We start from the raw sequence: 25352 nt of genomic DNA on the forward strand, positions 1-25352 counted from the left end.
TCCAGGCAGTATCAGGAAGTATTATCTGGTTACCTGTGTACCTTACTGTGCATCACCAGCATCATATCACAACACCTGTGCTTTTGAGCAGACTAGAAACAAGAGACTTTGCTGGGTTACAAGGGCAGCTAACTACATCTCAGTGATGGTGATCTGAATCAAGTCCTGTTGAATCCAGAAGCTTCATTCAGGAATGCTGTATGGGCTTGAATCAGAATCAGCTGACTAACCCAAAAAATGGGAAGTATTACTGTTTTTTGCCATTCCTTACAATATGCTATAGGAACACTATTGGGCTTCTTCCACCTCCCATAAGAGTATCATAGCACCTTTGGAAGAGTTCAAGGAAGATCAAGGCCTACCTACTTCCTTGCTCAGGAAGCTTAAACTTTTTCCAAAGAGACTGCATTTGCATATCTGACTTGGGTAACCTGCCTGAGGAAATCAGGTAGATACTGATGTAGTGGGCCACCACAGAAGGATGCCAGCATGATGTGCAAGATATGAAAACAAAGGACAACTCAGGAAATCACCTGTATCATATCACCCCAAACAGCTACCAAACTTCAACGCTTTAATCCTACCATAATATAGCAGGCCATTTAGATGATAGAAGAATGGTGGACAACTCTGAGCAACTGGCCTGCATTAAGTCTGGCAGAATTATTCAGTCCTAAAGAGAAACAGAGCAGGGACTTGCCAGGGACTTGTTTCATTGGCTTAGGTGGTTTTCCTTCTAAAATCAGCAGGCAGTCTGCCTGGGGGTCACTGAGGCAATGGCAAGGGAAAAGAAGCTACTGCAGTGTGGGTGTTTGGTTTGTGTGTTGAAGGAGGGGCTGGATTAAGCCAGAGGATGTAGAACTTTGAACCAGAAAAGAGCTGAACTCCATCTGAAGAGTCCAGGCCAATTCAGCAGTGTCATTGTTGGACTGTTCATACAACAGAAATCATCATTTAGCTCTAAGCAAGGCTGTAAAACAGACAAGCATCAATGACTAAAGGATAGGTTTGTTTTCTGCTCAGGTTAGAGAAAATTAATGAGTGGGTGTGCACACATGACTAGGAGCAATCAAGTTAGTGCAGCTTAATGAGTTACTATTAATCAGTTTTGATTGCATTAGCTGACACACATAAACTCTTAGTGTGTTGCAAATGAAAATAAAATGTATATTACCTTGAACTGCTTTTAAGCAGCAGGCAATTGGATGCTTGCTTTTCTCTGCCCCATATGCTTAAGTGTTGAGAACTGATATGATTGTGTTTCTTCTGGAGAATAGGAATACGTGACTTTCCATGTGAATGTCCTACTGATGCAGGCTGAAAGATTTCCTCTCTAAAAGAAATGGGAGCAGAGCTGCTAAGGGCAACCCCCACTCAAGGTTACCTCCCAGCCTGAGCAACCTGGCTCTGAGCCAGCCACAGGAAGATTGTGTCAGCTTCAAGGTTTAGAAAAAAGGGTCCCCTACACAAATTCAAAGGTCCCCAAATGTATGTATGTAAGAAGAAACAAGAAGACTTCAAAAAAAACAAGGCAAAACCATCAGAATTTCAGATTGTCTATTATCGGGGAACGAACTGTACAGCTAACACAGCATTATTGCCATTGCAAGCATACAGAGCGTTGTTTGTGCCCTGAGGGGTGAAACAAGAACTAATTCTTCTGGGTTGTGAAATAAATCCAGCCTGTGCATCACTGAGCTGGAAAAAGCCGTCTAAAAGGCTTCCCCAAAAACATTTGCGTCCCTCTTTACAAAGTTCCCTTTCTCCACACTGCTCCCATCCTTCAGCATTGCGTGCACACGTGCTCACAGACAAAACACACTCATCCTCCATCCCCTCCAATGTAGGTAGATCTAGAAGCCCAGAGATGAATGCTGGTGTGATTTAGCTGAAATCCCAGCTAAGAATTGGTTTTGGAACCACGTTTTTAATAACATGCCACCTTTGTCTGAAGAGGCTTAGGAATTCAGTCTGCTTTGTTTAGCACAGGAGCAGTAACTTGCCATTTTGTTTCAAATACCCATTATTTCCAAAAGAGAGGAAAATAAAAGAGCCTAACGTTAAATGTTCTTGAAGGGGAAGTTACCTGTTTAATAACTGAGAGTTATATCTGGAAAATGATTAGGCTTTAGTATTTGAACATAAAACCAATAATGGTTCTGTATTGTCTGAACTAAGATAAAATCAATTTGCATTTCATTAAAAAAAAATCCTGATTCAACAACCATATAAAGACATGCTAGAACACCTTAGAATCTCCTGAATTAAAAATCAGATCAAAAGAAGCCTTTTCAATGCAAAATATTCTCTTTTTTTTTTTACAACATAACTTGTTATTTAGATTTCAGCAAACTAGATATTACTGAGTTCTTTGTTTTGAATTCCATTTGTAAAATGTCCCAAGCAACTGGAAAGGACACAGTGGTCTTTTTTCAAAATGTTTTTGTTTATAATGCAAGAAAAGATTGTGACTTTCTAATTACTTAGTTTAATTTAAGCTGCAACCAGGAGATTTATTCAATTCAAAAGATCTTAAGAATAAAAAAGCAAAACCTAATGATGCAAAATATTGGCCTATTTTTTCTAAACCCATATAAGTACATTTCTTTCCATGGACAAATAAGTGTCTCAAGCAATTTAATACATTTTTTCATTAATACATTTTGCATTTTTTGTAAGCTGAAACACACATAGAAAGTGGATCTTAAAAGATTATTTTAAAGCAGGCTGGGCTGGCTCTTTTCAGCTTTTCCATACAGTAATATCAGAGATTCTGAGAAAAGAACCTGATAAATCATAAGGAAGTTCAACAGCAGTTTATTTGGAAAGACAATATTTCCAATGTGTTAAACTGAAGTGGAATTACTCTGCTCAGTGTCTGTGTGTCTTTTCTGCTCTCCTGGAGTCTTGGCCAGAACCTTTCAGGGAAAAGGTTGTTTGGTTTTTTTTTCTCCCTAACTTCAGATGTCTACTCACAGCACTTTATTAATAAATTCAGGCCTTCCTGGCTCAGAAACAGAAGAATAAGCTATATCACTAGTAATTTGGCTTCTTGTTCTGGATGAGAAAATATATCCTCATTTCATGATTTTATTGGCATATTAAAGGCTCGGGAGAACCTTATTAACTGTCCAGGTTTGCCCTCTTTGTCTGCCATTATTTTAAAGTACATTCCCTTTATTAATCTGATATAGATTTAATACAATGTTATTTTTTTAAAACCTGAACAGGCTGTCATGAACTGGGAAACGTGTGAGAGTTTACCTCAAAAATTCTCTTCTCTGGCAGTTGTTCCACATGGCAGTTAAAGGGATATTTCAGCCCTTTTGCAGCTTCAGGTCAGGACCAAACCTGCCAGTCACTGACAAATAAGGGAACTCCCTACCTTGGAATTTCCCTTTATTTAAGGTAATTTTTGCAGCCAGAATAATTCTGTTATTCTTTATTCTTTTCAAAATTACAGATTATTTTGGAAAAAAAAATACCCGTACAAGTTAAAAATCCCACAACTATTTTTACAGCTATTGAAGAAGGGGATAATTCATCCTGACAAAACAACCCAAATCTCTGTATGTCAGTATCTACGTTTGTCAGATTACAGAGGCTCTCTTTGTTCCAAAATATTCCACATTCGGGTTTTATTATTCAACGAGAGGATTTTTTTTTTTTTGTAAACATGGAGCCAAGGTTTACAGATATGTTCAAGTACACTGCACAAAACAGCACGTCGTCTAGAAGGAGGCAGGATAATACTGTAGTGTTAGGGAAAAAAATCCTGGAGTCAATTGCATCCTCTTGACATTTATTTTACCAGAGACAGCAGCAGAGGGATGTTACTGCCTACAGAAGGTATTGGCAGAATGCAGTAGGCTGGCCAGTTTGGGGAACGGGTGTACTGGTGACCATTTGGCCATTTAGCAGATCACCAGGCCAATGACCCTGCAGTTTCCTACAGTCAGCGTTCCCTGGCTGGGTTCTGGTGCTTAAAGGATGGAAGAAAGGTTTAACAGAAATTAACAAATTTTGAGTAACCATACTGATTAGAGCTTATATTGATATTTCACCTGATTGAGGAAACAGTGCTGAGTCTTTCTAAAGAAGCCCATAAAAATCCCCACACCAGCTATGTTTTTACTGAGTGAGGTTCAGTTGGCCAAGTCGTGGAAAGACCACCTGAGCTGTGTTTCGTGACCTTGTGGACATGAGAAAATGGTAGACTTAAGGAGTGCTTACTGTTACATACTTTTTTGCCCTAGATACATTCAGAAGACATACTGGAGCTCAGACAGACTTCTGTACCGAGAGTGTCTTGGTCCTCTGGTCTGGTCTACAGTCTGTTGTGCTTCTTCAGGATCCCAGGGGGACTACACATGCTTTTCTCCCTTTACAGTGGCAGTTAAAACATGGGCTCTGCCCTAGCTAATGGATTGCTTATTGGCTTCTTTCTAGTCTTCATGAGAGTGCTAATGATTTCACTGAAGACTCCATTTTTCAACCTAGTTAGAGACCTGGTTTTTGCTAAAACAGAGATTCTCTACAAATTAGATTTCATGCTCAGTTAATCAGAGCAGCAATCCCTTAGCAAGAAAGACATAAACGTGTTAGCACTGCCACCTCCCTGTCTGCATTTGCAAGCTCTGAGCAGCAGCAGTTCAAACAGGTGAGTATTAAGTAATCAGGCCACCTCTGCAACACGCCTACATTCAAAGCTCCCTGCTTCACTGATGCCTTCAAATGTAAACCTGACAACTCTTCCAGTACAACGCTGATGATTTCTCTCATCTTTCAGCCGGCTTCTGTTCCCTTTTTTCCCAGTGTTGCAACTATGCTGTTGGGGACTTTTTTCCCCTGACTTTCTATTCTTTATTCTCCTTCTCTTTAAAATTGTTTTCCTGTCTGTCATTGCAGATCGTGCCCTGCAGTTCCTCATATTGGTTCACTGATCCTCACTGGCTTGCTTATTCATTTCTTTTTCTCTTGCACATCCTCATCTCTCTGCTGGAAATCCCATAGCCAGGCTGCACAACGCATCTGTGCTCTTCTGCCTTGGACCTTGCATCTTCCTGTCTAAACCACCTTCCTCTCCAGTTCACAGCCTTGAATGGCTTTTTCTCATCTCCTCATATCATGTCCGTGTTCTGCTTTTTTTCCTCCCTAGGACCATGCTATTTCTTCCAAGAGATAATTGAAAAAATGTTACTCACTCCCACTCCTATTCATTTGTTTTTCCTTTCTTACCATACAACTGCTTTTTCCACCTCTTTCAGTGCCGTAACTGCACCCACATCTGTCCCACTAACCTTCTCTCACCTGAGCAGCCTTGCACTCATCCTGTCTCACCCTGCCTTTTACTCTTTTCCTTAGTTAATCTGGTTCCTCACTTTAAAATAGACATTAGTCTCTCTGATTTAAAAAAAACAAGAAAAAAACCCCAAAACCACCAGACTTTCCACCTCCCTCTTCTCTGCCCTTGTTTCTGTTATTTTTCATCTCAACTCACTCAACGAAACTCCCTTTGCTTGCTTTGTGAGGTTTAACACTTTGGGCAGAGGGACTCACATTGTACCTTCTCCTGGGTATAGTATCTGACTGTATTAGTCTCTTGGTTATCATCTTATGCTTTGACTTTAAATTGTTTGGGGCAGAGCCCATCTTTTCATCCTGGGTTTGCAAAGAACTGAGCATGACTGTGTTCCCTTCCCTGGCTGGAGCTCAGAGCTGCCGCAGGGGTGCAAATAATAAATAATGACAGAATGATGAATTCAGTGCTTTAGCACTGCCATCCACTGGCTGTCTTTGATCACGACACTCTATATTTGATCTTGAAGTTTTGTTTCTGTCTCATCAGCTGCTATTTAAGTTGAATATATTACTGTAAACACTCTATTTGAGAGTAATGGAAATGCCAGAAGCCTATATGTCACATTCCTTCCAAATAAAAGATGCATACCTTTTGTTTCTATTTGGCTTTACAAAGTGAAATACTGAGGTTGGTAACTCAAGTACTGAAGAATCAGGGCATTCTAGGTTAAACTGTTATGTACAATTAATTCATCTGCATTACCTGAACAATGTGTATATTTTGTAATGCATTGTGGCTATGCTTAAGAAACATGCAATACCTAAAATTAAGCACATAGATAGATGCAAAAGGGAAATAGGATATGTTGGGAGTAGTCTAAATTTTGTGTGATACTTCCCCTGAAAACTCTTCCAGCATCCACCTCATTTAGGAATGTCCTGAACCAGAGTGATTCCTCTATTTTAATAATCTTCAGTGGGTTTCCGTTCCATGAGCACATTTAGTTTTTTCTTGAACCCATATTATCATGGTTTAACCCCGGCCGGGCAGCTCAGCCCCACACAGCTGCTTGCTCATTCCCCCCCCCCGGCAGGATGGAGGAGAGAATCGGAAGAGTGAAAGTGAGAAAACTTGTGAGTTGAGATAAAGACAGTTTAATAGGTAAAGCAAAAGCCGTGCATGTAAGCAAAGCAAAACAAGGAATTAACACTACTTCCCGTCGGCAGGCAGGTGTTCAGCCATCTCCACGAACGCAGGGCTCCGTCAAGTGTAGCAGTTACTTGGGAAGGCAAACACCACCACTCCAAACGCTGCTGCCCACTGTTCTTTCCTCTTCCCCCAGCCCCTTATATGCTGAGCATGACATCATATGGTATGGAATATCCCTTTGGTTCGTTGGGGTCAGCTGTCCCAGCTGTGTCCCCTCCCAAGATTTTGCCCACCCCCAGCCCACTCGCTGGTGGGGCAGTGTGAGAAGCTGAAAAGGCCTTGGCTCTGTGTAAGCACTGCTCAGCAGTAACTAAAACATCTCTATATAACAAAAACATCTCTGTATTATCAACAGTGTTTTCAGCACAAATCCAAAACAGCCCCATACCAGCTACTATGAAGAAAATAAAACTCTATCTCAGCTGAAACTGCTTTGTGGTATTTTTTCTTTATTTTTTTTCCTTGATATTTTATCTTTTTAAACTTTCCCCTTGTTCATTCCTTGGTTTTCTTTTACTTCATTTCTGCAATAGAATTAAGCTTATTATAATTAGGCTTACTGATACATGATTAACATTCCATGGTTAAAACAACTTGCCTTTTACATTTCCTAATGTGCTCCCATCTTAAAGAGTGGCAGGAATATTTACCTTCTTTGTACAACAGCTCCTCTGTGACAAGAGGCTATGAAAATCTATCCAGATGTGAGGTCAAATAAATTTTATACGCAGATATGTTTTAAGAAAATTTTGAAAGGAAGAATAGATACAAATATTCAAAGGAAAACATGTGCCAAGATTTTTCAGTAATTCCACTGTTTATCCAATTTACTGCCATGTGCTGAAATATTACCCAGAATTCTGGGAAATGCAGAAGTGGACTATGAGTTCAAGGGTGAGGCACTAATTGAATTCTTAATTGCAATGACTCATCTAAGCAACACAGTGACCTGGATGGCCCCCCTGAATGTAAAAGTCTTTCCAAATGGTATCCTCGCACAGGTGCCACATGAAAATCTTGACTCTTGTCCATCTAAAAGAAAGGTTATCTTTCAGAGGAAGATTTGCTGGAAGGGGGTCACTATTTGCAAATTAAATGTGTTTTTCCTTATGACAAGGCAAGATGGATTGGCTTTTTTCTTATTCATTTTGTCTCAACCAAAATTGGTCACACTGGGCACAAAGCTTACTAAGTACTTCAAATCTACAGGGCTTAATGGAGGTATGGACCTTACACAAACCCTCTGTAAAGGCATGAATTTTTCTCATCTTGACACTTACACAGAAAGAGAGCTATAATTAGATGGACTAATCAACATTTCTAAAAGTGACATGTAAGCTAAAAATAGGAGTGTTCAATTATAATGACTACAAGTTAAATATCAGGTGAAATTTCGCTCATTATATGAAAACCTTTTTCCTTTGTTGTGCATACTCTGTTATTTTTTAAAGAGGATATCGATTGGATTTTACCTCATTAAAAAACAGCATTTATATTAATGCTGGATTTTTAATGCGTTGGACTTCCTCATTCACTAGGGGACTCCTACAAGCCTAGTCCTTTATTTTAGTGGTTTATAGTTGAAGCATAAACACCTACTTGGCAGTGAAATTTGGAGCAGATAAGGCAAACAAGCAAACAAACAAAAGTTATTCTTGATTTCTACTACTTTCAAGTGACTAGAAGCTAGGATATTCAACATGTTTTTAGTGTCTTACAAATAAACCGAGATTTGCATCTGACTTCCACCACCTGTACAGCCTAGGGTCTGCAGATATTTGAAAAGTATGATCCACTAGCAGAAAATACACACATCACAGAAGAACAGTGAAAGAGGATAGAATAACTTTCCAAAGGCATTTTGTTAAAATTTTGCCTTTTGGTTGAAAGGGTATTTGAAATAATTTTTGCCTCTCTTGAATTTATTAATTTCTGCCAGCTGGTAAATCTTTTCTCTAAAAACACCTGGTGCAAATAAATGGAATCTTCTTAAGAACATTAAGAGGCAGAAATTGAGTTTGTATCGCTTCTCTTGAAAAGAACTTAATAGCCAGGAAATCAGAGTTCTCCTTAGTGTTTTGATACACCAGTACTGACTGTCTTCATTATTCCGTCAAAGCTAATAAAGTGCATAAACACATCAAGTACACCCTCATGATATCCTTACTTTCAGAAAAATGCAGAAACAAGTATAAGCTTCATTAAAGAAATAAACAAACAATTATCCATTACTTCAGTAGCATAAGTGATTACTGTCTTTGAGATTCAAAAGAAATTTCTTGTGGCTAGAAAAATCTTAAGACAGAGGACAAAACACAGGCTAAAAGTATTTTATAATGTACTTACATATCACTGGCAATGGAGGAGTTCCTGGACATAGACTTTGGAGAAAGGTCATAGTCACTGTCTGACCGGTAAAGGAAAGACTCCCTACGTTGACTGTGGACAAAATTCGCCTGAAGAATTAGCCCTGATCCAGGGCTTGTCATGGGATCCAAGGGACTTCGTCCCGATGATGTACCATTGTCTACATCGAAACTGCAAAAAGGAAGGAGAAAAAGATTTACGCCATTGACATAAGAATTTTGAAAGTAATAAACACTCTTCTGACAAATTTATCACTAGGTAATCGCTTCTTGACAATAATGGGGAAATAAAGACCTGGCCAAGTCCACTGCTAAGCCAAAAGCCAAGGCACACAAGAAATATACTTTAAAATTGCTGATAACCACAAAGAACAAGTCTGAAGGAAAATAAATTTGGTAGAGAAAAATAATCCCACACTACTAGGAATACAGGAAGCCTCATGCTTCTCTGCATGTAGAGTATCCATGAGCTCTATACCTGAGGAAACACGTTTCATTGTTTTCTTTCTCAGGCCCCATCTCTCCTGAGCTGGACCCTCATTACCCTGTCTCCCACTGTTAAGGCAGTAGTGGGTTCTTTTGTTATTGAGTACCCAACTCTAATATTTCATTACTACACAATAACTTCAAGAACATGTTTTGTCTTATCTCGATAAACCAAGCGCTGAGGTGGGATTAAAGTGTATGTGTGTGTGCTTGAGCACATTTGCATGCATTAGAGCTGCTATTTTACAACCAGATAGAACAAGTGAGTTCTTTGCTCACTGCCAAGCAGCATGACTTCTGTGGCCATCCAGGTCTTTGAACTACACAGTTCAGATCCAGAACTTCTAGCTATTGTATTTTGTATTCGTTATTGAAACTGATAAACAGGCTTATCATTCCTATGGAACATTGCCTTCATGAGAGGCCGAAGGGTGAGGGGAGAGAAAGAACGAGAAGGAGAGAGATGCTTTGAAAATCAGTGCAAAGACCTTGAATGAAAGCCTGCTATCAATTATAAACTAGCACAGGGTGGGCAGGGCTGGAAGGACGTGCTCATGGCAACCCATGCTGCTTAGCAGCCCAACAGCTGTGTTTGGTACCATATGGAATCTTTTTGGAGCATGTGGCTCCGTTTTTAGACTTAATGTGTTATGGTATGCAATCTCAGAGGTTACAAATGTGTGGATTAGCAAAATTATGTCTCCATTTGATGGGATGGAGCACATTTTGAAAGCTGGAGAGAGGACTTCTTACAAGGGCATGTAGCGATAGGACAAGGGGTAGTGGCCTTAAGCTGAAGAAGGGTAAATTTAGATTAGATAGTAGGAGGAAATTCTTTACTGTGAGAGTGGTGAGGCACTGGAACACATTGCCCAGAGAAGCTGTGGATGCCCCATCCCTGGAAGTGTTCAAGGCCAGGTTGGATGGGCCTTTGCGCAACCTGGTCTAGTGGAGGGTGTCCCTGCCCATGGCAGGGGGGTTGGAACTAGATGATCTTTGAGGTCCCTTCCAACCCAAACTGTTCTATGATTCTATTATTCTATTCAGCCAGAAGTGGAAGATTACTTTTGTTTCCCTGGTTGGTTGTATCTCTAAAACCAAAGATCAATTTTAGTTTTACAGCATAGCGGGAAAGGTGTGCATGAGATGTTGGCTTATAACTACTTCAGCTCATTTGCCGTACTAATGGGAACTTAAATTATACTACTAAAGCATTTAGGAATGAGGGATGAACAGAAGATCTTTCACATGATTTTTTAAACATGGATAAGTGTTAGCATCATAATGTGTATTTGTAACAAACCCATCTAAAGTACTCATTTTGAAAAAAGTGTTGATGTGAAGGACACCCACAGGTTTTCAATTACATCTAATGACAGCGGAAGAGAAAATATTCAGTACATGTCAGCTGTTGATTAGACTTCAGCCTGGCACAGGTGTCACAGCAGGTAGATGCTTCTCTCTGCACTAGCTTGTTTCTTGCTGTTATCTACCATCAACCTGAGGTTGCAGTGAGGTTGCCGCTTTAATGTTTTATTGAAATGGCAGCATTCCCATGGCTTTTTTTTTCTTTGTTAAATGAATTAATCAAAGAAATATATATTGCCTGTTTTGACAGAGATGTACATTGCCTCGCAAAGAATGGACCTTGGTTTCATGTTTTATTTCATTGTTTCATTGTTCCTTTGCACATATTCCTGGAACTGCAAGCTTTCTGCTGCTCTCAGACTGTATTATTTATTTTGCATTCACCTTTCACAGTTTGAATGTAGAAAAGCAAAATTTTTTTTTCAAAAAAGCTTCAGAAAATGGTATTAAACAAACTTTAAGAGAGCTTAGAAATTTAATCCTCTTTTCACTGTAGTTTTGAGACCAATTCACAGTCAGTAAATTGTAACACATACACTTCTTTCCAAGTTTGAGTTCTTTTGATTATGCCTGAATACTGTTTCTCTGTCCTCAAATGTGCTACTACTACATGACATTATCAATCTCAAGCTAACAAAGCTTAATCCGTAAGACATCAAATGAGAGTTCTGCCACCAGCCTGCTGCGTGATCTTCAACAATGCAAAGCTCCTCTTTGCATTTCATTTTCCCTATTCATTGCATCTTTGTGATCTGTTCACAAAAAATATTTTAAAAAATGTTGAAAAGGGCAAGATAGGATTAATACTACAGTAAAACATCCTTTGCAGCTTATAGTGCCATAAGTTAAATAACCATATTGCCATTACTACCAGCATGACTACTACTACTCAGTAGCAATCAGTATCTTTTGAGTTTGAATTCCTGAGTATTCCAGAAGCACAAAATACTCACAGTGTCAATGAAGGGCTTGGAACATCTGTGAGCTCATTGTATCCAAATTTCCTAACCTTCTATTTCATTGCCTAAATAAAATATTTTTATTTTTTTAAACAGCTGCAAGAACATACAGACTCCTAAACAATAAACAGTCTGTATGTTTTGTTTTTCTACTGAGGGCAGGAGGTCAGATCTTTCATGCAATTTTAGGTAAAATAGCTTAGTAAGACTAACTTCTGCAATGCTAGTATCATTTCAAATATATATACGTTTGTCTGAAAGCTCTAAAGCAAAAGTTAAATGTGGGATAGAAATAAATGATGGTAAATGCAAGTCTGTCTCACAGCAGGAAAATTTTTGACAAGGAGTGGCCATTAAATTGAATTCTCTAACAGTGGACTTAATTATTCAATTGATTAAAAGGCATATTATTGGATTAAAGGAACGTATGGTTTTGTTTGCAAATATGTTGTATTTTCTTCACCCACCTTTTGTGGACATGATATGAATACTTTATTTCCAGTCTTATTTCTTCCAGTCAGAAACTAAGGCAGGCTTCTATGAATAATTTCACTGTCAGATTATAAAATAGTGTGTTTTTTAAAATTTAGAAGTCTATTAGATAAAATTGCGGTTTCATCGGCTGGGAGAGGCCCTGTGGTTTGCACCACCTGATAACTACAAGTATGTACAAGACTTGCACATGGCTGTTGCGACAGGAATTTTATCCTGTGATACTGTCTTGTGCCCACTAGGTGGGTGTCATAAGTAATGAAAGGAATCCAAATATATCAGCTAGGATTCAGCTTGTACCGCTGAACGAAAATGTCTTTTAGGTAAATATGCATCAAGAAAAAAAATGTTCAGTTCTACAGTCAAACGGGGAGTGTGAATACAGCACTGGTTTGCCAGCAACATAGGTTTATATTAAAAAGTTTCTAAAATGCTACAGCAGTTAAGTGTCTTGTTTAGCTCTTACTTACTGAGATATTTGCTAACACTTTCAGATACAAAAGCTTGTAGAAATGTAAATGAAAAATGTGTATTAAACTGAAAATCAAATTAATTGTTTCTTTGGCTGAATCACAAGTCTTATTAGCAAGAAATGGCACTGCTGATCACACTGTATCAAATGAACTGAGAATCAGAATGAGGAACTGAAGATTTTCACACATGTTGTTTGTTCTTTCCTGCTACCTACACTGAAAAAAATTAAAAGTTTAATTTACAAAATAGGATAGACTCTTTATTTTGCCTGGACAGAAATTGTGGCAAGTCAGCTGTGGTTGCTTCCTATTTATCTTTCCACTCCTGTTAAGTTTTAAGCCACAGCAAGAATATGCTGTGAATTAAAAAGTGCATGTTCAGTGACAACCCAAAAGTTATTATCTCCCTAGCGTGTGGCTCAGCCTCCTTGCATTTTTGGTGGAGGGTGGTCTTTGGAAAGGAAGGAGCATGGAAGTTGTTACTGAGAGCACAGGAACTGTTTTGCTACCGTTTCACAGGCAGAAAGGGGCCATTTAAAGACAGAATTTTCCACCGTTGTTCTGTAGCCAGCTTCGGGCACTTTGCACAATGCACACAAACTGAAGCTGCTTTTAGTGACTGGGGCATTTGGCACAGCACACGTCACAGAATTTTCTGTGTTCAAAGAGCTTTGCTGCAACTCCAGAGATGCCAAAGCAATGAAAAAACAGTGCTAATTCAGCAAGCTTTGTGTCTGCATCTTGACAAAATGTTTTATGACATTAGCAGATACTGTTTATCCTTAGCGCCTGCCTTCTTCAGTGTTCAGTGATGACAAACATGACCTGAGATGAAAGTTCAGCTTTTTGTCCTTTTTTGGTTATTCATCGTGTTTGCATGTCTTGCCCACCGTGTATCATCCAGACTCTGTACTCAGATGGGGATAAAGGTAGTGAACTCTCTTGAGCGACTTGTAAACAGTCATGGCTGATCTTCCCTGTGCTCCTAATAGGACAAGAAGTAATAACATCACAAGCAGCCTCTAAGAGGATTACTAATTATTTGCTTCAGGCAATAGTAGGACTCCGTGGCAAGGACAGGAGAGGTTCTGGATCCTGGATCTCAGCAGCTCTGCATTGTTAATGACTGCACAGCTTCTTTATTCAGTGAAAGAAACCCTTTGTGGACTTCCTTTTGAGTCCTTAAATAACACTCTCCTACTCTCTGCAAGGCTGCTAAAAGAAAAATGGGGAAGATCTGTGTACAAAATATAGCTTTTACATAAGGAGTAATGGCATCATAATGAATATGCACAAGAGCTTGTAATTATGGCTGCATAGAAAATCTTAATGTTGGTCTTCCTTATTACTGAGAGTTTAGCAATTTAATTCTATAGCTTTTTGTTTGGGATTTTTGTTTTGTTTTGGTTTGGTTTGGGGTTGTTTTGTTTTGTTTAGAGAAGTAAGCAATGGTAGAAGAGGGAAGGAAATAAATTCCACCCCAAAATAAGAATTTACTAGACTTTTTAAGAATACAAATTCCCCTTTAAGTCTCTCTCCACCTTTAGCCTATCCTATCTTGGCAAACCAAACTAACCAATCCTCCACAGACACTTTATCTTTTAAGGCTATCTTTAAACATTACAGAGGGACAAGTAAGTTCTAGACGAGCAAAGTACGTCACCCATCAAAGGAGTCCATTTTCCTAGTGTCAAGCAATCTCTCCAGCCATCTGACTGTGCTATGACCTACCTATGCATCTCAATGTCCTTACTTCCCAGAATTCTCATCCTGCATTTTCACCTGGAAGCATAATCCCATCATCACACCAAATGGGTGGATTTGGCATAGCAGCTGTAATTCACTGAAATTAACAGAAAAGAGCTGTGCTGTAGCAACTGCCTTTGGGTGGGGTCTTATCTGGAGCAAAAGCAAGGTATAAAACTTTATTTAGGAAGGACAGGCAGGGCAGATGAGGAGGGGGTGTTGTCCTCTATCACAATGGCCAGCTGGAGTGCATGGAGCTCCACCTGGGGATGGATGAGGAACTGAATGAGAGCCTATGGGTCAGGATTAAAGGGAGCACAGCAACAGGGGACATCATAGCAGGGGTCTACTACAGGCCACCTGACCAGGGAGACCAAGCAGATGAAGCCCTCTATAGGCAGACAGGAGCAGCCTCATGTTCACAAGCCCTGGTCCTTATGGGGGACTTCAACCACCCCCATATCTGTTGGAGGGACAACACAGCAGAGCACAAGCAACCCAGGAAGTTCCTGGAATGTGTTGATGACAACTTTCTCCTCCAAGTGATAGAGGAGCCCACGAGGAGAGGTGCCATGCTGGACCTTATTCTCACCAATAAGGAGGGCCTGGTAGGGGACATCAAGCTCAAGGGCAGCCTCGGCTGCAGTGACCATGAAATGGTGGAATTCAGGATCCTCAGGGCAGTGAGGAGGGCACACAGCAAGCTCACTACCCTGGACTTCAGGAGAGCAGACTTTGGCCTCTTCAGGGACCTGCTTGGTAGAATACCATGGGACAAAGCCCTGGAGGGAAGAGGGGCCCAAGACAGCTGGCTAGTATTCAAGGGTCACCTCCTCCAAGCTCAGGAGCGATGCATCCCAGCAAAGAGCAAGTCAAGCAAAAACACCAAGAGACCCCTGCGGATGAACAAGGTGCTCCTGGACAAAGTCAAACAAAAAATGAAGCCTACAGAGGGTGGAAGCAAGGGCAGGTAGCCTGGGAGGAATACACAGAAACTGTCTGAGCAGCCAGGGATCAGGTTAGGAAAGCCAAAGCCCTGACAGAAATTAGTCTCACCAGGGAGGTCAAGGACAACAAGAAAAGCTTCTGTAGGTATGTCAGTGATAAGAGGAGGACGAGGGAAAATGTGGGTCCCCTCTGGAATGAAACGGGTGACCTGGTTACCCAGGATATGGAGAAGGCTGAGGTACTCAGCGACTTCTTTGCCTCAGTCTTCACTGGCAAATGCTTGAGCCACACTGCCTGGGTCACAGAAGGCAGGGACTGGGAGAATGCTGAACCGCCCACTGTAGGAGAAGATCAGGTTCGAGAATATCTAAGGAACCTGAAGGTGCACAAGTCCATGGGACCTGAGGAGTTGCATCCACGGGTCTTGAGGAAACTGGTGGATGAAGTGGCCAGGCCACTCTCCATCATATTTGAGAAGTCCTGGCAGTCCGGTGAAGTTCCCGCTGACTGGAAGAGGGGAAACATAGCCCCCATTTTTAAGAAGGGAAAAAAGGAAGACCCAGGGAACTACAGGCCGTTCAGTCTCACCTCCATGCCTGGCAAGATCATGGAGCAAACCCTCCTGGAGACTATGCTCAGGCACATGGAAGATAAGGAGGTGATTGGTGATAGCCAACACAGCTTCACTAAGGGCAAATCATGCCTGACAAATATGGTGGCCTTCTATGATGGGGTTACAGCATTGGTGGATAAGGGAAGGGCAACTGACATCATCTACCTCAACTTGTGCAAGGCATTTGACACTGTCCCGCACAACATCCTTGTCTCTAAATTGGAGAGACATGGATTTGATGGATGGACCACTCAGTGCATAAGGAATTGGCTGGATGGTCGCACTCAAAGACTTGCAGTCAACAGCTCAAAATCCAAGTGGAGAACAGTGACGAGTGGTGTTCCTCAGGGGACGGTACTAGGACCGGCACTGTTCAACATCTTTGTCGGTGACATGGACAGTGGGATCGAGTGCACCCTCAGCAAGTTTGCTGACGACACCAAGCTGTGTGGTGTGGTCAACATGCTGGAGGGAAGGGATACCATCCAGAGGGACCTAGACAGGCTGGAGAGGTGGGCCCATGTGAACCACATGAATTTCAAGAAGGCCAAGTGCAAGGTCCTGCACATGGGTCGGCGCAATCCCAAGCACAGCTATAGGCTGGGCGGGGAATGGATTGAAAGCAGCCCTGAGGAGAAGAACTTGGGGGTACTGATTGATGAGAAGCTCAACATGAGCCGGCAGTGTGCGCTTGCAGCCCAGAAAGCCAACCGTGTCCTGGGCTGCATCAAAAGAGGTGTGACCAGCAGGTCGAGGGAGGTGATCCTGCCCCTCTACTCCGCTCTTGTGAGACCCCACCTGGAGTACTGTGTCCAGCTCTGGGGGCCCCAGTACAAAAGAAACATGGAGCTGTTGGAGTGAGTCCAGAGGAGGGCCACAAAGCTGATCAGAAGGCTGGAGCACCTCTCCTGTGAGGACAGGCTGAGAGAGTTGGGGTTGTTCAGCCTGAAGAAAAGAAGGCTCTGGGGAGATCTAATTGCGGCCTTCCAGTACCTGAAGGGGGCCTACAGGAAAGATGGTGAGGGACTGTTTATCAGGGCCTGTAGTGACAGGACAAGGGGTAATGGGTTTAAGCTGAAGGAGGGTCAATTTAGATTAGATGTTAGAAAGAAATTCTTTACTGTTAGAGTGATGAGGCACTGGAACAGGTTGCCCAGAGAGGTTGTGGATGCCCCATCCCTGGAAGTGTTCCAGGCCAGGTTGGATGGGGCTTTGGGCAACCTGGTCTAGTGGAGGGTCTCCCTGCCTGTGGCAGGGGGTGCTGGAACTCGATGATCTTTGAGGTCCCTTCCAACCCAAACCATTCTATGATTCTATGATTCTGATTTATATCTCCAAGGAAAAGGTAAGCTATTTATCACTTGTGCCCTGGCACAGGAGCCCACCTCTGGAAGAGGCAGCCTGTAGCTACTGGAGAAAGGGGAGGATCAGATGATCCCTTCAAATGCTGAATCCAAATTTGTTACTTGGGTTGATCAGGACGCAAAAAGCAGTCAGCCACCTCAGCTGGTGGGACCCACCGTGGACACGGAGGGTTGCAGAGAAAGGCTACAGTGTGCCTGTCTCTAGAATCATTCGGTATAGAAGACCAGGGTAGGGGAAGGCTCATTCCCTTTCAGATGGGATGTGACAGGCAGACTGTAGGGTGCTCTTAGACCTCTTAGACATTAATTACTCTGTGTCCTAGAGATGTGTGTGTCTCAAATCAAAGCAGGACAGTTTAAAGTTTTGTTCTTAGATGTGATGGATTTATTCTGCATTACTTATAGGTTATTTTAGTAGGACAGATCATTGCAGTTACTGTGTAAATCTCACCGATTGTGACCCAATTCTTCAAAAAATGTACAGAGACTCCTGAGATACTATGTCATTAGAAAGTATTTTGTGTGAGGTCAACACCAATTCTGTTACATTAATTTTACAGCTCTCAGTCAGAGAAAGCAGTGTAAAAAATAAATTAAGACGGCAACAAAAACCTCTTCCTCTGGAACAGGCATTATCTGCTAATAAGAACTCAATTTTCATTGATGCATTTTAGGTAGTTAAATTCTGTTTTACTTTAAACACTAAATATATAAATTCACTGAATTAAGCTGTAAATCTGTCCAAAGATTTGCTAATACACCAAATAATTATCATAATTTCTTTGTGAAATACTGATTTTAGACACACTTTACATTCATTAACTAAACTGGACAAGCACCTTAGTTATGTCTTTATGACTTCTCTTGGGCTTTTTTATTGCTTATTAATAAACTAAGCATTAAATTGAGCAAACAGCTGACTTGGGTGTCCCCTTTTTTGCCAGACAGTTATGTCCAGAGTTTAATAAAGATGAAACTGTAGAATTTTCTTATCAGAAAGAAACAAGTTGTCAGTAATTAGCCCCTGCCATAGGCTCCCACTGGACTTTAGATGTTAAATAGATGCAGCATCAGAAAACAAACAAACAAAAACCCCAAAAAACCAACAACAAAGCCCTGTAAAAATAAATCAGAGGATTTATATAACTGAATAGCAGACCTAAAATTTATCTCTTACATTAATTCTCTGCTCAAGACCTTTCAAAATGGTTCCTTTCTGACAATGTCTACCCAGTGATGTAGGAGAGACCACATCTGATTTTCTTCTACTTTTCTTACTGTCTCTCCCCGCCATGCCTAGTAAAAACTAAAGACCTCAGGAAAATGAGGAGGAAAAAAGGAGAAATATTCATACCGACATTTTAGAAGGAATATCATATCAACTCTCTGCATTTGAAGAAAAAAATCATTTATATGTGACCTGATATTTTTATTTTCTCTGTAGCAAAATTAACAAAAACTTTTGCCTTCCATTGCTTAAAAATATGTGCAGAGAATTGTAAGCAAATGATATTAAAAGGAACATATGATCTAAATCTGAATTTTCTTGTGCCATTGGAGAATTCAAGCCAAGCATCTACTTGTGGCTTTGGGTTTCCAGTTAAGTGATTCAGTAAGCAAGCCCTATGATTAACTCCATTTTTAGAAATGGTGTGGATAGATTTTCCAGTATCAAAACTACAAATAAAAGAAGAAAATGTCACATTTAATGAAATTTGCTTTTAGCAGCAGAACTTGGCTTTTGCTCTTGGCACTATTGTTTTTGGAAACATTTAGAGTGTAACAAGGCTTAATACTAATATTAGAAGCCCAGATAACAGGCGAATAGAACATGTGTAGGACAAAAAATACACCAAAGCAAAAAGGGTTGTAGGAATTAGTCTACTCAAACATGTTAGCAAAGAAATTTCACCTATTTGAACTTCTGTCTCATGATTTTCTAGCAAGAATGTTAGGAAATGTAGCTGATCCCTCTAAACAAACTTTTTTGTGTTTTGTTATGAAGTTTCCAAGCACAGAGTTTCCTGTGATGGCTATTCCCTATCTTTGGGTGTTTCGCTTTGAACAGTCTCCTTATACTCAGTTTAAGGTGTACTTTTTATAACGTCACCTCGTTCTTAATTATACCTCTGTGGTCTATGCATTTGGCACACAAGCCTTTGCTGCACCTATTAAATCAATTTGCTTGCTGTGCTCAGCCATACTGGGATTTTTTTTTGTGATTCCTTTTATCCTTTCCTTGGAGAGAGGATTGTCCCTCACCTGGCAATTTTTATTCTCTGAACTTGACTGTTGTAAGTGAACATCTTCCTACTAATGTGATGCTCAGATACGAATGCCAGACTCCAGAGCTGTTACATGGATTTGATGTTTTGATGTTTCTTTGAAGCTGAAATAGTTGTCTTATTGCAGTGTAATAAAAATGCAAACAAAAAATGCAAGAGAAACAAAATGCAAAATAGTTTCCAAGAAATGTGATAATCTGTTCAGGTTTCTACTAGGTTTAAGTCACTTGGTATGGTTCTTCTGATCTAATAATCCTCCTGGGACTAGTATGCCCATTTTTAGATAATAAAAAAGGCCATGGAGAAATGAACTGCTTCCCCCAAGGCTTCTGATAAAATCTGTGGCAGGTTGAGATCTGAATGAGGAAATATGCAGAAAATATTGAAGAATCAGAACTATTTTTGGTATCCTGATGTAAAGAAGGCTGAAAAACAGAACCACTTAATCCAGCCATGAGAAAGAGTAGGCAGCAAATCTGGGGGTGCTCCCGAGCAGCCTGCCAGCCAGCTGGCCCCAGCCACCCGCTGGCTCCCACTGCTGCGGGCGCCTGTCAGCACCACTGCATTTCTAGGAGTGCAGTCTCAGCAGGACTGGTGGTCCTCCACTTTATTATTGTCGTTATTTAATTTCAGTCTATCTGTCACCATTCACTTAAATCATTCCATAATGATGTCTGCACTTACTCTCCATAAGGTACCTTTTCTCTAGGCTCTAAAGTACTCTCAAACTATTTAAAAAATCACTTTACCTAATTTCTTCAAAAAATTCTAGAAAAACACTGCTCTCCTTTCCAGAGTGAGTTTTGATTCAATTATCCCCACTTCTTTTTCTGCAGCACTACTTTCTGAGCAGTATGTGGACACTGGGATACAAAACCAACCTGCACTGTGTGACTATATAGCATGTATTTACTGTAATGCACATTACTATTAATTTTGTCTTATTTAAAATGCATTGGAATCAAACCTCAAAGCATTTCAAAATGTTTATCTAGCAATTTATAAAAATATGCAAACCATCCATCAAGCATACTGACTAATATTAATTAAAATGCAGCTCCCCTAAGATATTAGCAGAACACCTTTCTTTCAGGAAAAACTAAAATATAAAAATGAATGTTAGGTCATGGTTGAGAAGCAGACTGCTGCCAGGGAAGGAAAATCCAATACACTGAAAAATCTCAGCCTCTTCTTTCTGTGAATTCAGTCAGGTACCATTATCCGGAGTGGCCAAATTGCTTATATATTCTTTCTGAAGAAAATGGATTAGTGGTGTGATAAAGCAAGTATGCAGGAAAGTTCCTCAGACCTGTAATATTTAAATCAATACGTTGCAGTACTGATGAGAGCACACAAAATCCAGAAAACATGTATAAATGTCCCCAGGGCTAACACTAGTATGCACTGGGAAGCTTTCCAGCAAACACATCCTTCTGAAGAATCATCATATATAGCCACAATGACGATAAACACTTGGCATGGTCACAGAAGATATGGTTACATGTACCCTGTGCTTAGTGGCAGAGATCTTGGCAAAGAGTGCTCCCAGCCAGAAGCTGACAGGAAAAAGCAATCGTGGTTACTCCTGGCTGCTCTCCCGTCCCAGAGAATGCGGCACAGAAGGAGGTCCAAAGAGCCAGGAGGTGCGACTGTCATGACAAGAGGAGGTCGCATCCCTCAGCATCACCCAGCTCATAATTATTAAGCCTTTTGTGCAACTGAGCTTAAGCCAACCTGTCTTCAAAAAGCGAGTCTTTCAGAAAATGGATAGGGGCTGTGGACAGAAAAGTCCAAAGATGAGAAGGTCTATAGCCCAAACTATAAGAACACTACACACAGAAGACGAGATGGTTTGTTTCATCAGTACGATGCGCTGATGAATATGTATCCACAAGAAGTCAAGGCCAGCTTCAGAGGGGAGCGAACAGGAGGCCAGCTGGATAAGAAATTGCAGTTGTCTCTTTAGGCAAAGAAAGTGTCTTCCAGTCTTCCTCTAGATTCCCTATGCCAATGAAAGCTCCGTGAAAAGGAGACATAATTATATTTGACAAGCAACATTTTTTTCTCACACTGTTGTAAAATGCTTCTAATTGCAGTAAGCAATTGCTGGCAATAAATCACATATGAATTCTACTTCCACAACAATTCGTGTTGGGATATGTTAGCCGCAATTATAACTTAAATGATGGCATGTAGTGTGTAAAGCTTAAAAGCTCAACATATTAAGAGCTTGAGAGCTCTAAAATATTTGTACTTTGCTTTTTTGAAATTGTTTCATTGAAATCCTTGCCACTTCAGTTCTATCCATTTCAATTTTTTTAAATACTGGCTGTTTGGATTTTTTTTTTTTTAATTTATTTTTTGTGTGGTATTATTTTGTATTGTATTTTTGTATTTAGTTTATCAAATTTGCTACATTTTTAGTTGCTTCCATTTCCCTAGACTTCTATTAAATGTATCAAAGTCCACTTCATGATTTGGGTTCTGGAAATCCTTGCTACAGCTTTGCCACATACAAGCAACAACCTTTAAAGGGAAACAAATAGGTCACGACCTTGCAAGGGTGCCGAAACTGGAATATCTTCAGTGTACGTGCTCATACTGTATTTTATTTTGTATCAATTGCAGACCCTGAACACACTCACTGAGTAGCTGATATGTCAAGAAAGATAATTCTCGTCACCAGTCCAAAACAAATTATAATATACAATAATGGATCATGTGGGGCTTATTTTTCTTAATTTTTATGACAGTATTTTAATGTTATATTATATTATTTGAATGCTTAATAATATTACCTAAGGGGGCTGCCTGATGTTCCACATTATAAGACTGTGTTTTCTTTTCACCATTACTAAATTCTGTCCAGTGGTGCTGAAATTTTCCTTTTTTTTTTTTTTGATGAAAAATGAGTCAACTCTTGATGAGAAAGTGGCAGAGACATGTATATTATTTCATATTTTCTAAAAAAACCCCTGGAAGCCGTTTTGTGAGATATTCTAGTGACTCATATTTGCAGCAGAGAATTGGAATTTAGCCAAGTGTCTGAAAAATGTTTTTATTGCTGATTCTGTGAATATGTTCATAAATTTCAAATAGTTATAGGCTTAGGCCAATGTTAAGTCAGTCACCTCATGTATCTGCATTATTGAAAAAATATTAAAAGTGATACTATATTAATTTTTAAAAATCTCCTGCCTTGCTCAGGGTTTAAGAGGTCTCTGAGGAACAAGCCCCTGTCAGTGGAATATTTGTCACATTCACTGGAGAAGGTGGGAAGTGAATCAGGCAAGCACTATAGAAAGGCAAAAGTGCTTTTATCATCAGGAACTGGAAATAATATTTGCCCAAGCTGCAGAACACTTGAGACTGAACTCGTCACTTACAATAACTTTATCATAGGTCACTAATTACATATTTCTCATTCTTGAGGTATTCACTCTGAAAGGCTGTTGCTTGAGCCATGTAGGCATCAGCGCTTACAAATACAGATTAATGCAGAACATCTGAGCAGCTACTGGATGGATCAAAGGTCCATCAGATCCACTATTCAGTCTCTAGTAATGGCCAAAAGTGAATGCCAATGGAAGAGGGTAAAAACAAGCAAGTAGAAGTGATACCTCCTCAGTGTATCCCACCCCTTCAGCATTCTCTCATCCTTTCATGAAAACTATGCTCTGAATATGAGTCATTCTATGACAAGCAGATAAAAAAACCCAAAGTCCTAGACTCATTTTGGATATTCAATTTAAGGAATACTTTCACTTTAATCTCTGTGTTTTAATTCTCCTTATGTTAAGTAACAATGAGAATAATTCCTCATATCACACGGGTGATATGAAAATTAATTTAATCATCTCTGATAAGTAGTAAGGTATCATAGTGACAAACACTATAGAAAAGCCAATGAAAGCACTGTAACTGCTTTTCCAATAGGTCTGAACAGCAGGTTGTCAATAAAGTACAACCATATAATGCACAGGAAGAAAACAATAGAATATCAAATATCTCATGAATTGAGTTGCATTCATCCTGTGCACTCAGTGAAGTAAAAGCAGTATGGAATCACATAGGTAAGGTCTTTATCAAATTATTATGCACAGGACTAAACCAAGGTTCCTAAGGCAATTGTAATGTTGGCATTTCCTTCTGTGCTTGACTTCTGAATAACAGTAATGTGGTTATGAGGTTATTCTGTATATGTTTGTGCACATATTGGAGAGATGGCCTAGCTTCACTAAACTCTTGCATTTGCTGGTTTTTTTCTCAAATTTTTTCAGCCTACCATAGCACTATAAACAACCATTACTGGTAGACCATCGAGATTTCAGAATTCAAATGCAATCTTTTGCAGATTTACTTTCTAATGGTTAGTATAGAGATCAACAAGTGCACACCATTTTGGTTATAATGCATGTTTTATTAACATCATCTTCTGCAGACTTCAAGATCATTGGAACATCTCATTCATAGTCTCACTACGGTTACTACTATCATAATAATAAGCATGTTCTCGCTACAGTCTCTTGTGGTCCTATATTTTCTATGAAGTTTCTGTTAGTCACTGTAAAATCCCTATTGTGCACATGGCTGTTGGAGTCTGAAAGAAAAAGCTATAAAACAAAAGCTATAAAGCTATAAATACAGTGCTTTAACTATTAAAAAAATAAAGAACATATTATAAGGTGTGGACTTACTATATATATTATGCAACTCTTATTTGGTAAAATACCTAAATGAGCAGACACCTACGAGTTCTCAAGAACTATTCACAAATTAAATAGAAACAAGAAAAAACGAAACGCTATCTGCTGCAGTCTTCAAATGCCACACACACAGCTAAGCTAAGCATGTTTCACCAAAGAAATGAGTCTTTCTCTGTGGAGGAATGCGGTAACAGAAATACCAGTTTACACTTCTTACCATTACATGGCACTTTTTCCAGTATTAAACAACCTTGGAAGCAGATTTGATGTAGTGGGTTGAAAAGTGAACTGAAAAAAACCCACACTTTTTTATAAATGTGAGTGATCTGACAAGCCAAAGCTGTTAAAAATCACTGTGTATTGCAAAACAAAATCAAACATTCTCCTCACAAAGCAATATCAAAGTGTTTTACTAAAATTTACAACTCAGCCTGCCCCATACAGAAATATGTATCTACAGAACTATCAATACATTCAAGGACAGCTCAGGCTTTTCTCACCAATTGCAGAGTTATCTGTAAGCACAAGCCAATTCCAGACAATGAACCTTGTGCTCCAGTTTGCATTAAGAATTTGGGAGGGGAGCACACCGATAGCTTACTGCTGTGCTTGTCCATCAACCACCCTCCCTGCTAGAGCCGCTTCCCTGCTGCCATTCTCCAACAGGCAAAATGTGCTGCCTTTCCTCATCCTTTCTGCAAGCCCTCCCTCTAACACCAAAGGATTACATGTTTAAACTGCCAAAAGCAGTTTGGTCAAATCATAACAACTGAACTACAGAGTTTCTTAGGATAGAATGATCAAAATGCTATCTGTTTACAAAGAGAGAGAAAAAAAAATCAAACACATAAGGGCATCTTTTGAATTAAATCATTTCCCATTTTTAGGAAAAATTGTGTATGATTTATTTTGCTTTCTGCAAAAAAGCTGTTTGGCAACTTGATTCCAAAAGTCTATGACCAATGTCATTACTAAAATTGGGACAGGACATGCCATAATTGCTGGCGCCAAGGAGGTGATTATATCACTCTGGAA

The 25352-nt window shown here is 39.9% G+C and overlaps 1 protein-coding gene across 5 annotated transcripts in view; it reads right to left on the reverse strand.

Moving 5' to 3' along the window:
- Window positions 1–25352, reverse strand: part of PDE4D (phosphodiesterase 4D) — a 421160-nt gene that overhangs the window by 114514 nt on the left and 281294 nt on the right. For all 5 annotated transcript variants that reach the window (XM_054810112.1, XM_054810113.1, XM_054810114.1 and 2 more), the window contains exon 2: window positions 8858–9049. In XM_054810112.1, the coding sequence (XP_054666087.1) occupies window positions 8858–9049 (192 nt within the window). The remainder of the gene's footprint in view (window positions 1–8857; window positions 9050–25352) is intronic.

The sequence above is a fragment of the Grus americana genome, chromosome Z, assembly GCF_028858705.1.
Source record: "Grus americana isolate bGruAme1 chromosome Z, bGruAme1.mat, whole genome shotgun sequence".
NCBI lineage: Eukaryota > Metazoa > Chordata > Aves > Gruiformes > Gruidae > Grus > Grus americana.